We start from the raw sequence: 16,733 nt of genomic DNA on the forward strand, positions 1-16,733 counted from the left end.
GCACCTCAGGAAGGACAGATTGGCCTTGGAGGGGGTGCAGTGCAGATTCACCGGAATGATACCGGGGCTTAAAGGGTTAAATTACGAGGACAGGTTGCATAGACTGGGCTTGTATTCCCTCGAGTGTAGAAGATTAAGGGGTGATCTAGTGATTGAAGGATTTGATAGGGGAGATAGAGAGAAACTATTTCCTCTGGTAGGCGAGTCCAGAACAAGGGGGCATGACCTTAAAATTAGAGCCAGGCCGTTCAGGGGTGATGTCATAGAATCATAGAAAGGTTACAGCACGGAAGGAGACCATTCGGCCCATCGAGTCCGCGCCGGCTCTATGCAAGAGCAATCCAGCTAGACCCACTCCCCCGCCCTATCCCCATAGCCCTGCTAATGTCAGGAAGCACTTCTTCACACAAAGGGGAGTGGGAATCTGGAACTCTCTCCCCCCAAAAAGCTGTCGAGGCTGGGGGTCAACTGAAAAATTCAAAACTGAGATTGATGGTTTTTTGTTGGGTCAGGGTGTTAAGGGTTAGGAACCACGCGGGTAAATGGAGTTAAGATACAGATCAGCCATGATCTAATTGAAAGGCGGAACAGGCTCGAGGGGCTGAATGGCCTCCTCCTGTGTTCCTACGAACCCCCTCTGGCATACTTATCAGATGAACCCGCACAGCGTATGTCTGAAGACCATTTGACCATGTGGGGCATCGCAGCTGAGCCTGACCCCCTCTCCACCCGAATGTCCACGCCCACCCTCTCCAGCAGGTCTCACCGGCTCGGTAACCGGAGGACGCAGAATTAAGGTCATTGGCAAAAAAAAAAAAACAGGGCGGAGATGAGGAGAATTTTTTTCAGGCAGTGAGTTGTTCTGATCTGGAATGAGCTGGCTGAAAGGGCGGTGGAAGCAGATTCGACAGTAACTTTCAAAAAGGAATTGGATAAATACTTGAAGGGGAAAAATTTACAGGACTATGGGGAAAGAGCAGGGGAACGGGACTAATCGGATAGCTCTTTCACAGAGCCGGCACAGGCACGATTGGCTCTGTGACCTCATTCTGTGCCGTATAATTCCGTGTCAGTGATCTTCTCCCTTAGCCCAGTGAACCCAGTGTTCCGAGCATTGCCCAGACCGCGGTCAGCCAAACTCACTCCAGAGCCGGGACTGAAGCAGGCGTTTGCCTGCTCTGTGCTGCTCAGTAACACACCAGGGGAGAACTCCCTTGCTCTTCTTCAAATAGTGCCATGGGATCTTTTACGGCCACCTGAAAGAGCAGAAGGGGCCTTGGTTTAACATCTCATCAGAAAGACGGTACACATCCGACTGTGCAGCACTCCCTCAGTACTGCACCGCAGTGTTGGCCTGGATTTTGAGCTCAAGACTCTGGAGTGGGACTTGAACCCACGACATTCTGACCCAGAGGAGAGTGGTACGAAGTTATTACATTAAAGGCGCTATATAAATGCAAGTTGTTGTTGAGTGGGAGGTGGAGGGGTCTCGGGAGGGAATTCCAGAGCCTAGATGACTGGTAGGTGGAGTGAATGGAGATGGAATGTACGAGAGGGCGGGTCAGAGGATCGGAGAATTCGAGGTGGGGGGGGAGGAGGGGTGTTTCTAGGGCTGGAGGAGGTCACAGAGATAAGGAGAGGGGCAAGGTCACATTCAAAAAGAAAGGTTTCTTTATTTTGCGACACCTAACGAAGAGCCGGAGATCTGGCCACCTCGGGGACTTTAAAGATCTCTCTTCCAAGCTCAGCTCCTGTCCCCCATGTTCAATCCCCTCTTCTAACTCTTCTCTCCCAACTCCACCTTGGGGTCTGCTCCTCTTCCCTCCCCTCCCTTTTGGAATTTTTATACCAGTGCCGGCCTTGATCTGTAAACCATTAAAACATTTCTTTGTTACAAAATATGTGAAGGAAGTGAAGTTGGTCTCTCTCGAAGCGTAGGCACCGATTTCATAGAATCATACAGCACAGGAGGAGGCCATTCATCCAATCGAGCCTGTGCTGGCTCTTTGAAAGAGCTCTCCGATTAGTCCCACTCCCCTGCCCTTTCCCCAGAGCCCTGTAATTTTTCCCCTTCAAGTATTTATCCAATTCCCTTTTGAAAGTTATTACTGAATCTGCTTCCACCGGCCTTTCAGGCAGCGCATTCCAGATCAGAACAACTCGCTGCGTAAAAAACAATTCTCATCTTGCCCGGTTCTTTTCCCGCGGACCTCCCTCGCCGTACCTGTGTTTAAGGAGCAGTGCCCGCAGTACGTTGGCGCGGTCCTCGGCTTTGATCTGGTCGGAGATGATCATCTGTTCGACCACTTGGTGCGCTATTCCCGGCAAGCTCTTCTGGTCTAAGTCCAAGAGTACCGTGCCTGCACAGAGACAACCGAGAGTTAGATCGGCGAGGGCTCCAGCTTCCCCCCGGTAGTTCGAGTGGGTAAGCCCACTGCGGTACTGAGCCACGCTTGATCCCCGAGTCTGTGCCGAGATGGGTGATCTCACCCAGAGATGGGATAGTGCTCCTGGGCTAGAGGGGGAAAATCGGCAGGGGGTCCTGCTCCCGATCATGGCGCTGTGCGCCTCCGCACAGGTGTGTTTGTATATAGATGTAATGCAAAGGCAAGAGCAGGCTCGGTTGTGATGCCCTCCTTTGTTGAACAGCTGGCCAACACTCACTGCCTAGCCTCACGCACAATACACACAGTGACCGACACACACTGACAGGTCCCTCAGTCTGAATAACACAGCTGCCCCTGGGCCAATGTGCTAACTGTTTCATTATGAGGCAGTTTGCTCTGGGCCATACTTAAACTGCACAGATAATCTTCATTCTTCCCTCCCCCACCCCGGGCTCAGCTTCTAACTAGTTAGATTTTAACACCTGCCTTTTCTGTTCAAATTATTAAGGTGTCAGCAGCCGAGCTGGGCATTAATGCTAAACAATTCCATCAATACAACCTGTGCCATCAATCCCAACCAGCACCCCAATACTGCTGCCTGTAGCTCCTCACCCAGCCCCCTCACACTGCTGGGATCAGTAATTAGTCGCAGACTGCCCCACCTCACCCTCCAGTTGTAGCTGAGAGATGGTTTACTCCGTGACACCCCTACAAGTGTCAGTGGATTCTGTTGTTGAGGTAAGTGCAGAGATCTCAATCACTGCGTCTGAGAGCAGAGAACCCAACACAGTGTGTTAAACCAGCCGTTCCTGGTCTGTGTGACACAGCGACTCACTGGATAAACTCCCTGAGCCATCGGGGGAATCTCCCTGTTTAAACAAACGGCCCGAAGGTTACACTCGAAGTGTTGACCTTTGGTATTCAGGTGCCGATCGACCCCGCACTTTCCATTTTTAATTCCCGTTTAATCGGGTCGACCCTGAGTGTTTACCGTGGGCCAGCGTCTTCCTGAGCTCCAGCAAACTGCGGAAGCTGAGTGAAGCCACATGCGGCTTTCCCCAGCGATCTGTTTCCTCTTCCACATCCTCCTCGAACTTGATCCACCTGGCCGTCTCCTTCCACTGCATCTCGTGATTCTTGTCCATTGTCAACTCGTTCAGTTCAACAAACACCTGAGCAAAAATACAGCGAGAAACCATTACACCCCAGTCACCACACACCTACTCTCAAAAACACAATCCAACACCTCCATAATCACCCAGAGACACAATGCCACCCCATCAGTTATCAAAATCGCAACTCAATACCTCCCGTCAGTTACCCAGACACAATACCCACCCCATTAGTTACCCAAAGACACAATACCCACCCCATTAGTTACCCAAAGACACAACTCAACACCTGTCAGTTACCCAGAGACACAACTCAACACCACACAGTTAACTATACAAAGACACAACCCCACAGTCAGCGACTCAAGCACACAACTCAGTACACTCCCAGCTAAAGTGTACAGCCCATTACCCCATCGTGACAGCCTAATGCTGAATTTATACGAGAGCACTGCCACTGTATCGAGTCTGCTCTGAAGCCACCATTTACCAGTCCCATACACCTCAAGGCGCAGTGGCCGACGCTGACGAGGCTGGACACTGTATATCGCCATTTTACCAGGCAGAGACTGGCCGAGAGCTGAGCCTGCTGTACAGCCCGTCACCAGACACGGGGCTGATCAGTGATCAGAAAATGAAAAGCTACAACTGCAAAGCGTCGTCCACGTGTGCAGGTTTGCACGTGCGTTGGTCAGTGCTCTGGATTCTGCCCCTCAATATAAATGGAGTGGATTGCGAGTTTACTCCTGCACGATAAACTCACCACCAGATACTGCAAGTCAAACGTCACCGCCTGCTCAGCTGCTGTCATTTTAAGTGAAACTGGTTGAAGTCCCCTGTTGGGTCACTGAGCTCGGGAAGTAGCTGAGCAACAGGCAGCAGCGGAGTCCCAGGTTGGATCCCTGGTCTGAGCAGAGTTAGCTGATCTCCAGTGCAGCACCTTTGGTTTAGGTAAGGGAAGATCAGCCAGGGCTCCACGCCTGATTGCTTTAAACCAATCACTATTGAAAACTGCATGTGGGTGGAGTCTGCACGATGATAGGTTTGGGCCCAGCAGCAATTTCCCTACCCCCATGACTAAATAGCCAACTGATACTCACTAACTCAATCACACATGAATGAATGCTGCTTGGGCGAGACTGCAGAGGGTGAGAGGGGGCCCTGGCATCGTACCCCAAGCAAGAGGGCAACGCCTTCAGGAGAGGAGGGCAACGAAACTGTGAGAGAAAATAAAAAGCATCGGAACGTACCTCATGTGGCTGGCGGTCGGCCTTCTTGGCCCTGGGGTAGAGCTCAGATTGGTCCTTCCCCACATGTACAATTGTGCCCTTCGTGCTTTTTCTGACCAAGTGTCGTCGGACCCCGGGAACGTCCTCAAACCGGTGACCTGTGGAGAGAAGCAAGAGTCAGACCTGGAATTTCCAACCTCTTCATTAGCTGACCAGTCAGGGAATCTCTTAACATGTCTGATCAGCAATCCAGAACTAGTATTAGTTGCTGACTGACCTGTGACAGGCCAATTCCTAGTTAGTAATCCAGAACTAGTAATACAGTCACTTACCGACCATTGACAAGCCCTGTCTGATCAGTAATCCAGAACTAGTTTTACGGTCACTTACTGACCAGTGATAGGCCCTTCCTAGTCAGTAAATCCGAACTAGCTGTACGGTCACACATTGACAAGAGACGGGCCATTACTGGCTGGTTCCCTGTAGGTAACACACCGTGGGTATAACACTGCTATATATATATATATATATATATATATTATATAATATAATAACACACCGTGTGTTACTGGGTATAACACTCCTGTACATATACTATACAATAACACACCGTGCGTTACTGGGTATAACACTCCTGTATATATATTATATAATAACACACTGTGTTACTGGGTATAACACTCCTGTATATATATTATATAATAACACACTGTGTTACTGGGTATAACACTCCTGTACATATACTATACAATAACACACCGTGCGTTACTGGGTATAACACTCCTATATATATATTATACAATAACACACCGTGCGTTACTGGGTATAACACTCCTGTATATATATTATACAATAACACACTGTGTTACTGGGTATAACACTCCTGGATATATTATATAATAACATACTGTGTTACTGGGTATAACACTCCTGTTTACAATTGCTTATTTAGAACATGATGCTCAACACTGTTAATTCTTTACAGTTTGACTTTTACTCAGAAACTATTCAGTATTGTAAACTTACAGAAAATCTGTTGAAATCAGTTTCCAATTGGAAAGTGCTGACCAGTTTGCAGGCAGTGATCGGTATCAGTCATTCTCCCCTAGGGGGCCATGTTTGTCATCAGGCTGAACTTGGAAAGGAGGGAAATACAGCGGGATAGTTCTGGATGGGGAAGGACGTTCGGCCATCCAGAGACCCCGTAACTCCCCGCCTCCCTCCATTGCAACATACAATTGTTTTTTTAAATGATTCCAGGGTTTTTCTCTCCCCTCCTCTACCTGGGAATTTATTCCACACATTGATCACTCTCTCTGCGTGAAGAGGAACCTTCTGATATCAGTCCTAAAGCTACAAGTTTGAATTACATCCCCTGGTTCTACTCCCACAGTTTAGTTTAAACTAAAATGCTGGGTTAAGCACCTTTCATGACCTCAGGACGTCCCAAAGTGCTTCACAGTCAATGAAGTACTTTTGAAGTGTAGTCACTGTTGTAATGTACGCAATTTACAGACAATCAAAAAATCAGATAAATATTGGCCTGGGCACCGAGAACTCCCCTGCTCTTTTTCAAATAGTGGCCGTGGGATTTTTAACTTCTACCTAATCAGACAGACAGGGTCTCCGTTTAACATCTCATCTGAAAGTTTGCCCTACTGACAGTGCAGCACTCCCTCAGTACTGCACCGGGAGTATCGGCCTGGATTATAGGCTTAACTCTCTGGAGTGGGGCGTTATATAACCCACAACCTTCTGACTCAGAGGCGAGAATGTTACCCACTGAGCCAAGCTGACACTGTAGTACAAATGTGGTTGCTTCCCCTGGGTTAGGGGAGGGGGATATTCGACTTGGATTCCTGCATCTGTTGGAGAGGGTACGTGTGCGTTATGGGAGAGGAGAGGCTGGGGTTCGGGGCTCAGATGGAGTAATGTACAAGGGCATCGGGGGCTCACAGAGCCACAGGCCAGTGAGAGGTCCACTTAAAAACAAAAACAGTTTTTAAAATCTCCATTTAAAATACTGCACCCAAGAGGAGCAGCAACCTGCAATCTACCAAGCTGGAAACAGCAAACCGAACATGCTGTGCCATGTGAGCAGGAAGTTGCTCACCTGCTTTCTCAGCAGAAACACTGATCGCGAGACAGAGACACACAGGCTACAGGGAAACAGCCAGGACAAATCAGCAGCAAGGAAGTAAAGCCCAAACTGTCCAGTCGAAATCGGCAAGCAGCAGGAACACACAGAGTGCGGTGAGTCCAGGAACACGGACACACAGAGTGCGGTGAGTCCAGAAACACAAACACGCAGAGCGTGGTCAGTCCAGAAACACGGACACACAGACAGCGTGGTCAGTCCAGAAACACGGACACACAGACAGCGTGGTCAGTCCAGAAACACGGACACACAGAGTGCGGTGAGTCCAGAAACACAAACACGCAGAGCGTGGTCAGTCCAGAAACACGGACACACAGACAGCGTGGTCAGTCCAGAAACACGGACACACAGAGTGTGGTCAGTCCAGGAGCCCCTTGATATGGATAGCTCCGGGTTAAGTGATAACTGAATGATAGCGGACCCGCACTGGAGACTGCAACAACCCAAAGTACTTAACACTTTGAGAATGATCCAACCCACAATACACATACCCCTCCTCCTTTTATTCATAACAAAAAGGACAATCCGAGTACGTCTGACCGGTAGGTCTCCAATTTCAATGCAACACAGTTTCTAGCTTACAAGTCTCTTAAATAAATGCAAAACCAGCATAAATCAGGAGATAAAATCATCTGCTGCAGTCACTGTAGAGTTATGTGGGGGGAGTTACAAAGAATTACACAGAATTTACAGCACAGAAACAGGCCATTCGGCCCAACTGGTCTATGCCGGTGTTTATGCTCCACTCGAGCCTCCTCCCTCCCTTCTTCATCTCACCTATCAGCATATCCTTCTATTCCTTTCTCCCTCATGTGTTTATCCAGCTTCCCCTTAAATGTATCTACACTATTCGCCTCAACTACTCCTTGTGGGAGCGAGTTCCACATTCTCACCACTCTCTGGGTAAAGAAGTTTCTCCTGAATTCCCTATTGGATTTATTAGTGACTATCTTATATTTATTGCCCCGAGTTCTGGTCTCCCCCACAAGTGGAAACATCTTCTCTACGTCTATCCTATCAAACACTTTCATAATCCTAAAGACCTCGATCAGGTCACCCCTCAGTCTGTCCTTTCTGAAGAAAAGAGCCCCAGCCTGTTCAATCTTTCCTGATAGGTATAACCTCTCAATTCTGGTATCAGGTTAGACAGGTCGGACTGGTTAACAAGCCAGAGAGACTGTTAAATGAGGGAGAGGGGAATGCACTGAGTGAGAGAGAATGGCAGCATATTTAAAATGCATCTACCAGCGAGCTGAATCAGCAAGGGAGGGAGAGCAGGTCAGGCGGTAGAATAAGGATCGGACGGGGAAAAAAAAGAGAAAATGCTGGAAAAACATTCAGCAGGTCAGGCAGCGCCTGTGGAGAGAGAAACCGAGTTAATGTGACAGGTCAATGACCTGTCGTTAGAACCAGGGTCTGATGGAGAATGGGGAAGGTGTGGGGCGCGGTTAAAGGAAGAGACAAGTTGGACACAGCTGAAGAAATGGTCTCTGGGGGGTTAATGGTAAATACACCAGCCGGCGGCAAACAGTTAAACTATAAGGCTGGACCCTGGTAGAATCGGCCTGGGAGCAATTCCGTATTATGGTCGACATCAAATCATCCAGGCTTTCCCACTCCTACAGGAGCAGAGAAGGTTACAGCACAGGACGAGACCATCTGAAAGGGAAAAGGACTTGTATTTCTATCGCACCTTTCATGACCTCGGGATGTCCCAAAGTGCTTTACAGCCAATGCAGTACTTCTGAAGCACAGTCACTGCTGTAATGTAGGAAACCCGGCAGCCAATTAGCATAGAGCAAGATCCCACAAAGAGCAATGTGATAATGACAAGATAATGTGGTTTCTTTTAGTGACGTTGGTTGAGGGATAAATATAGGCCAGGACACAGGGGAGAACGCCCCTGCTCTTCTCCGAATAGTGGGCAGATGCGACCTCGGTTTAAGGTCTCGTCCAAAAGACGGCACCTCCGACAGTGCAGCACTCCCTCAGTACTGCACCAGAGTGTCAGCCTGGATTATGGGTTCAGATCACTAAAATGGAACCTGAATCCACAGACTTCTGACTCAGAGGCCAGAGTGTTACCCGCTGAGCCATACCTGACACTCGCTAGAGCAATCCCAAACTAATCCCACTGCCCCACGGTCCTGTATCAATCCCAAACTAATCCCACTGCCCCACGGTCCTGTATCAATCCCAAACTAATCCCACTGCCCCACTCTCTCCCCATAACCCTGTATCAATCCCAAACTAATCCCACTGCCCCACTCTCTCCCCATAACCCTGTATCAATCCCAAACTAATCCCACTGCCCCACTCTCTCCCCATAACCCTGTATCAATCCCCAAACTAATCCCACTGCCCCGCTCTCTCCCCATAGCCCTGTATCAATCCCAAACTAATCCCACTGCCCCGCTCTCTCCCCATAACCCTGTATCAATCCCAAACTAATCCCACTGCCCTGCTCTCTCCCCATAGCCCTGTATCAATCCCAAACTAATCCCACTGCCCCGCTCTCTCCCCATAGAACTGTATCAATCCCAAACTAATCCCACTGCCCCACTCTCTCCCCATAGTCCTGTATCAATCCCCAACTACACTCACTGCCCCACTCTCTCCCCATAGCCCTCTATCTTCCTCGCTCTGCTTTAAATATTTACCCAGTTTTCCCTTAAAAGATGCAATGGTCTCTCCCTGTGGTAAATTATTCCGAGCTCCAACAACCCTCTGTGGAAAGAAATCTCTCTTAACCTCTCTCCTCACTCTCAGTGACAATCTTAAATTGATGGCTCCTCATCACCAATTCCCCGACCAGAGGAAATAGTCTGTCCCTGCTCTATCAAATCCCTTCATGGTTCCAGGCTACTGGACCGATCACACACCTCTATCAGGGAGTTTATTCCACACTTTGATCTCTCTCTATGTGAAGAACTTCCTGATACCAGTCCTAAAGTGACCTTTTACTGGTTCTACTCCTGCGGTTTAATTGAAAGTAATATTCCAGGTTTACCTTGCGTGTACCATATCTTGTATCCCTCTATAAGGTCACCTCCAGGCTGATACGCCAGAGTGCCCACCGTGTTTCCTCTCACCTCAGAGGCCTGGCAATGGGAATCGCTCTTACAGCACTGCTTCCAACAGGAGCCCATTGCATCAGTGTGCCTGTGATTTACTGTGACTTTGCACATTACCATCACAGTAACAAGCCACCAATTAACTAGAGATAAGATGAGGACAGCACCCAGCTGCAGTTCAGACACCCGAGGCTGTTGTCATTGTAATGACCATGTCTGGTGTGTCCAGTTTCTCCCTGTTCCTTCTCCGGGAACATTCCTCAGCACATTCTGACCGCGCCAAAATCAGCAAGGCAAACACCATATTTAATACTACAACTTGCATTTATATAGCACCTTTAACGTAGTAAAACGTCCCAAGGCGCTTCACAGGAGTGAATATCAAACAAAAATTTGACACTGAGCCACATAAGGAGATATTAGGACAGGTGACCAAAAGCTTGGTCAAAGAGGTAGGTTTAAGGAGCGTCTTAAAGGAAGAGAGAGAGAGGTGGAGAGGTTTAGGGAGAGAATTCCAGAGCTTAGGGCCTAGGCAGCTGAAGGCACGGCCGCCAATGGTGGAGTGATGAAAATCGGGGATGCGCATGAGACCAGAATTGGAGGAACGCAGAGATCTCGGAGGGTTGTAGGGCTGGAGGAGGTTACAGAGATAGGGAGGGGCGAGGCCATGGAGGAATTTGAAAACAAGGATTAGAATTTTAAAATCCTGGACCGGGAGCCAATGTAGGTCCCTCAGGATGGAGGCCCCAAGTGTATTAAGAGTGTCACAAATGACCAGATTTATTGAAGCCAATTTCACGAGGGCTTAAAGGTTTAAATTATGAAGCCAGGTAGGATAAACTTGGCTTGTATTCCCTTGAGTTTAGGAGGCTGAGGGGTGATCTAAATGAGATGTTTAAGATGATTAAAGGGTTTGATGGGGTGGATAGAAACTATTTCCTTGGACACAGTTCCTTCATTGTCGCTGGTTCAAAACCCTGGAACTCCCTCCCTGAAATTATGAACATAGATTAAGCTTGTATTCTCTTGAGTTTAGAAGATTGAGTGATCTAATTGAGAGGTTTAAGGTGATTAAAGGAGTTGATAGGATAGATAGAAACTATTTCCCCTGGTGGGGAGTCCAGAACAAAGGGGCATAACCTTAAAATTAGAACTGGGCCGTTCAGGGGTGAAATCAGGAAGCATTTCTTCACACAAAGGGTTGTGGAAATCTGGAACTCCCTCCCTGCCCCCCCACCCCCCGAATATGTGGATGCTGGGGGTCAATTGGAGCTTTCAAGACTGCGATCGATGGATTTTTGTTGGGTAAGGGTATCCAGGGATATGGAGCAAAGGCGGGTAAATGGAGTTGAGCTGTTTGTGGAACCTTGCTATGTGCAAAATTCCTACACCACAACAATGACTGTGCTTCAAAAGTACTTAATTGGCTGTGAAGCGCTTTGGGACGTCCTGAGGTCATGAAAAGTGCTTTGTAAATGCAGGTCTTTCATTTTTCAGGCAGGGAGCACACAGCCTATTGGTGCGTGGGTTACTGATTTTACTGGTCTGTCCTGTTTCAGTGTCAAAGGCCTGAAGGTTTGGGGATGGCTGTTTTTAGGGACAGTACCTTGTAGGTCGATAAACCCTAAATCAGACATCAAGATGTGTCAGTATCAGTAACTGTGGATATATGCAAATTAATGGGAGCAGGGATTTAAACTTTATACATGACCCACGATGCTCCGGTGCTAATACAAAGCAGCCAAGAATGTGAAAACTCTCTGATCCCTTCACTGCCGGGCAGCCCAGTCAAATCATCGACTACATCTGCTCTCAAACTGAGCCCCACAGCGTGTGCAAGCACACTCAAACATACTCAGCTACACTGAGCTAAAACGGTACGATACAAGTCGGAGGAGGTCACGACCTACCTTGAAGCACTGAAGAGGAGGCTGGGTCTGGCCACGCTGGCTGAGCAGACGCAGACCATCAACTTATGAAAAAAAAAACTTGGTGAGGGAGGCCCTTTGGTCCGCCCGAAACGTGCTGGTCTTCCAGCTGAAGGAGCTGTCCACGACCGAGTGTTGCCGACTGGCACACCCCAAGGTCCAGGTGTGCGAGGTGCGGCCTACGCAAAGGATCTATGGGGAAAGGGCCATCCCACCTTGTATTGTACACCATGCGTCATAAGAAATACTGTGATTTTTTTTATTCGTTCATGGGATGTGGGCGTCGCTGGTGAGGCTGGCATTTATTGCCCATCCCCTAATTGCCCTTGAGAAGGTGGTGGTGAGCCGCCTTCTTGAACCACTGCAGTCCGTGTGGTGAAGGTTCTCCCACAGTGCTGTTAGGAAGGGAGTTCCAGGATTTTGACCCAGCGACAATGAAGGAACGGCGATATATTTCCAAGTCGGGATATTATGTTGTGGAGATGCCGGTGATGGACTGGGGTGGACAAATGTAAGGAATCTTACAACACCAGGTTATAGTCCAACAGTTTTATATATATCCAATAAAACTGTGGACTATAACCTGGTGTTGTGGGATATTATGTGACTTGGAGGGGAACGTGCAGGTGGTGTTGTTCCCATGTGCCTGCTGCTCTTGTCCTTCTAGGTGGTAGAGGTCGCGGGTTTGGGAGGTGCTGTCGAAGAAGCCTTGGCGAGTTGCTGCAGTGCATCCTGTGGATGGTACACACTGCAGCCACTGTGCGTCGGTGGTGAAGGGAGTGAATGTTTAGGGTGGTGGATGGGGTGCCAATCAAGCGGGCTGCTTTGTCCTGGATGGTGTCGAGCTTCTTGAGTGTTGTTGGAGCTGCACTCATCCAAGCAAGTGGAGAGTATTCCATCACACTCCTGACTTGTGCTTTGTAGATGGTGGAAAGGCTTTGGGGAGTCAGGAGGTGAGTCACTCGCCGCAGAATACCCAGCCTCTGACCTGCTCTTGCAGCCACAGTATTTATATGGCTGGTCCAGTTAAGTTTCTGGTCAATGGTGACCCCAGGATATTGATGGTGCGGGATTCGGCAATGGTAATGTGGTTGAATGTCAAGGGGAGGTGGTTAGACTCTCTCTTGTGGGAGATGGTCATTGCCTGGCACTTGTCTGGTGCGAATGTTACTTGCCACTTATCGGCCCAAGCCTGGATGTTGTCCAGGTCTTGCTGCATGCGGACACGGACTGCTTCATTATCTGAGGGGTTGCGAATGGAACTGAACACTATGCAATCATCAGCGAACATCCCCATTTTTGACCTTATGATGGAGGGAAGGTCATTGATGAAGCAGCTGAAGCTGGTTGGGCCTAGGACACTGCCCTGAGAAACTCCTGCAGCAATGTCCTGGGGCTGAGATGATTGGCCTCCAACAACCACTACCATCTTCCTTTGTGCTAGGTATGACTCCAGCCACTGGAGAGTTTTCCCCCTGATTCCCATTGACTTCAATTTTACTCGGGCTCCTTGGTGCCACACTTGATCAAATGCTGCCCTGATGTCAAGGGCAGTCACTCTCTCCTCACCTCTGGAATCCGCTCTTTTGTCCATGTTTGGACCAAGGCTGTAATGAGGTCTGGAGCCGAGTGGTCCTGGCGGAACCCAAACTGAGCATCGGTGAGCAGGTTATTGGTGAGTAAGTGCCGCTTGACAGGACTGTCGACAACACCTTCCATCACTTTGCTGATGATTGAGAGTAGACTGATGGGGCGGTAATTGGCCGGATTGGATTTGTCCTGCTTTTTGTGGACAGGACATACCTGGGCAATTTTCCACATTGTCGGGTAGATTGAATTGTAATAATGAGATCGCTTTGTGTACGATCTGTAGTGTTTTGGTTTGAATTGTACTGGGTTTTGAATTGTGATATTTACATAGAATTTAAGGATACACACAGTTCAATGAAATAAAGTATATTTTGAAATAAAAAAAACCTTGAGCACTGAAGGTGCTGGAGGGGCTGCTTCGAGCTGGCCTCGGGGGTCAGAGTAAACCGAAGTAAAAGTGAGACCAAGTTCTTTGGCAGGTGTTAGATCTGGTTCTTTGTCCCCTTCACCGTCAGGTCCGACTACCTGAAGGTGCTGGAGATCTGGTTCGGGCGGCCCCCTGGCCTGCACAAAGAACTGGGAGGAGCGGATCGCCAAGGCCAAGCAGAAGCTTGGTATGTGGGTGGGGCGCTCCCTCTCCAGGAGCCTGGTGATAAGGTGCGAGGTGCTCGCGGTGTTGCTCTACATGGCTAGGGTCTGGCCATTTCCCATAACTCCGCCATCATAGTCGCCCGAGCTATCTTCCACTTTGTCTGGAGGTCCAAGGTAGAACCTGTCCGCGGGGTCACCGTGTACAAGCCCCAGACAAAGGGGGGAGGGGGAACAGCGTCCCCAACTCCGCTCTGATCCTGATGGCCATCTTTGTGTGTGGTTGCCTCAGGATGTGTGTCGAGCCCCAGTACGCAAACACCAAGTGTCACTACGTGCTGGGTTTCTACCTGTCCGACACAGAGGAGGCTGTGTCTGGCCACGCTGGCCGAGCAGGCGCAAGACGTCCCATAACCAGCTGGAACGTTCCCCCCGACCCAACCTGTCCCAGGTGGAGAAGTTCCTGAGGAGGAACCCCTTTGACCACAAGGCCGTCAGACAGTGGTCAACACGAAACGGTGCTTTAAAATTAAAATAATGAGTTGATAGTGTATACAATCAGCACTGGATTGCTTTGAACTACTTTGCTGCATTTTGTGTCCTTTATTTGAACTGTGTGTAAACTGTGTGCATCCTTGAATTTTATGGAATAAAGTATATTTTGAAATAAAATTTTTTTAAAAAGCTTGAGCACTGAGTCCAGTTCTGGTCAGACCCACCTTGAGTACTGTAAATGCCACTCCCTGCTGTAACTCCCTGGTGTAAATGCCACTCCCTGCTGCAACTCCCTGGTGTAAATGCCACTCCATGCTGTAACTCCCTGGTGTAAATGCCACTCCCTGCTGCAACTCCCTGGTGTAAATGCCACTCCCTGCTGTAACTCCCTGGTGTAAATGCCACTCCCTGCTGCAACTCCCTGGTGTAAATGCCACTCCATGCTGCAACTCCCTGGTGTAAATGCCACTCCCTGTTGTAACTCCCTGGTGTAAATGCCACTCCCTGTTGTAACTCCCTGGTGTAAATGCCACTCCCTGTTGTAACTCCCTGGTGTAAATGCCACTCCGTGCCCCCCACTCCGTGCCCTCCAATCCCTGGTCTAAATGCCTCTCTCTGCCACCACCACTTACTTTTCATATAGTCCAGGTCGGCCACTGCCAGCATTTCTGCCTCCAGCTCATCGGTTGGTATCTTTTGGAACTTGGCCTCGTTCACCGTGGTCTGGCTCCCGATCCGCCGCCGCTCCTTCAGGTCATAACTGCTCCGATGCGCCAGTGGTGTCTTTAGGAGGGCGCGGTTCTCCTCCAACGCGCTCGGTGCTTCAGCCATCGCATCCCTGGAAACACACGGAGAGAGAGAGAGAGAGCACTGAAGCGACTTCAAACGTTGAAACGGCCCCTTCCATGTGCTGACCACTTGGAAGCACAAGGTGTCCAGACCACCCCCAAACCCCCCATCACCCTCCAAACTCCACATCACCCCCCCATCACCCCGCAAACCCATCACCCCCCAAACCCATCACCCCCCAAACATCACCCATCGTCATTAACAGCACTTTGACATCACATCACCCCTCAAACCCCACCGTCACCCCGCCTTCACCCCCAAACCCCATCACCCCCCAAACCCATCACCCCCCAAACCCCACCGTCACCCCGCCTTCACCCCCAAACCCCATCACCCCCCAAACCACCCCCCACATCACCCCCAAACCCCACATCACCCCCAAACCCCACATCACCCCCCAAACCCCACATCACCCCCCAAACCCCACATCACCCCCAAACCCCATCACCCCCCAAACCCCACATCACCCCGCCAACCCCACATCACCCCCCAAACCCCATCACCCCCCAAACCCCACATCACCCCCCAAACCCCACATCACCCCGCCAACCCCACATCACCCCCCAAACCCCACATCACCCCCCAAACCCCACATCACCCCCCAAACCCCACATCACCCCGCCAACCCCACATCACCCCCCAAACCCCATATCACCCCCCCAAACCCCACATCACCCCCCAAACCCCACATCACCCCCCAAACCCCACATCACCCCCCAAACCCCACATCACCCCCCAAACCCCACATCACCCCCCAAACCCATCACCCCGCCATCACCTCCCAAACCCCACATCACCCCGCAAACCCCACGACCTCCACCACCTAGAAGAACAAGAACAGCGGACGCATGGGAACACCACCACCTCCAAATTCCCCTCCAAGTCACGATAGATGGAGAGAAACTATTTTCTCTGGTGGGGGAGTCCTGAGCAAGGAGGCCATAACCTTAAAATTAGAGCTAGGCCGTTTAGGAGTGAAATCAGGAAGCACTTATTCACACAAAGGGTAATGGAAATCTGGAACTTTCTTCCCCAAAAGGCTGTTAAGGCTGGGGGTCAACTGAAAATTTCAAAACGGAGATCGATAAGATTTTTGTGAGGCAAGGGTATTAAAGGTTACAGAACCAAGGCGGGTAAAGGATAAAGCGGCTAAGAGAGGATATACTTGCCATAGAGGGAGCCCAACGAAGGTTCACCAGACTGATTCCTGGTATGGCGGGATTGTCGTATGAGGAGAGATTGAGTAGACTAGGCCTGTATTCTCTGGAGTTTAGAAGAATGAGATGATCTCATTGAAACATACAAAATTCTTACAGTGCTCGT

General features: G+C 49.6%; 1 protein-coding gene across 1 annotated transcript in view; it reads right to left on the reverse strand.

Annotated features, from left to right (window-relative positions):
- LOC137309261 (anion exchange protein 2-like) overlaps nucleotides 1-15,394 on the reverse strand; it is a 61,191-nt gene extending 45,797 nt beyond the window's left edge. Inside the window, 4 exon segments of the mRNA XM_067977527.1 lie at nucleotides 2,225-2,360; nucleotides 3,379-3,559; nucleotides 4,750-4,886; nucleotides 15,194-15,394. Of these exon segments, the coding sequence (XP_067833628.1) occupies nucleotides 2,225-2,360; nucleotides 3,379-3,559; nucleotides 4,750-4,886; nucleotides 15,194-15,392 (653 nt within the window). The 5' untranslated portion in view covers nucleotides 15,393-15,394.
- Between the last annotated feature and the right edge of the window lie 1,339 nt (nucleotides 15,395-16,733).

The sequence above is a fragment of the Heptranchias perlo genome, chromosome 3 (assembly GCF_035084215.1).
Source record: "Heptranchias perlo isolate sHepPer1 chromosome 3, sHepPer1.hap1, whole genome shotgun sequence".
Taxonomy (NCBI): Eukaryota; Metazoa; Chordata; class Chondrichthyes; order Hexanchiformes; family Hexanchidae; genus Heptranchias; species Heptranchias perlo.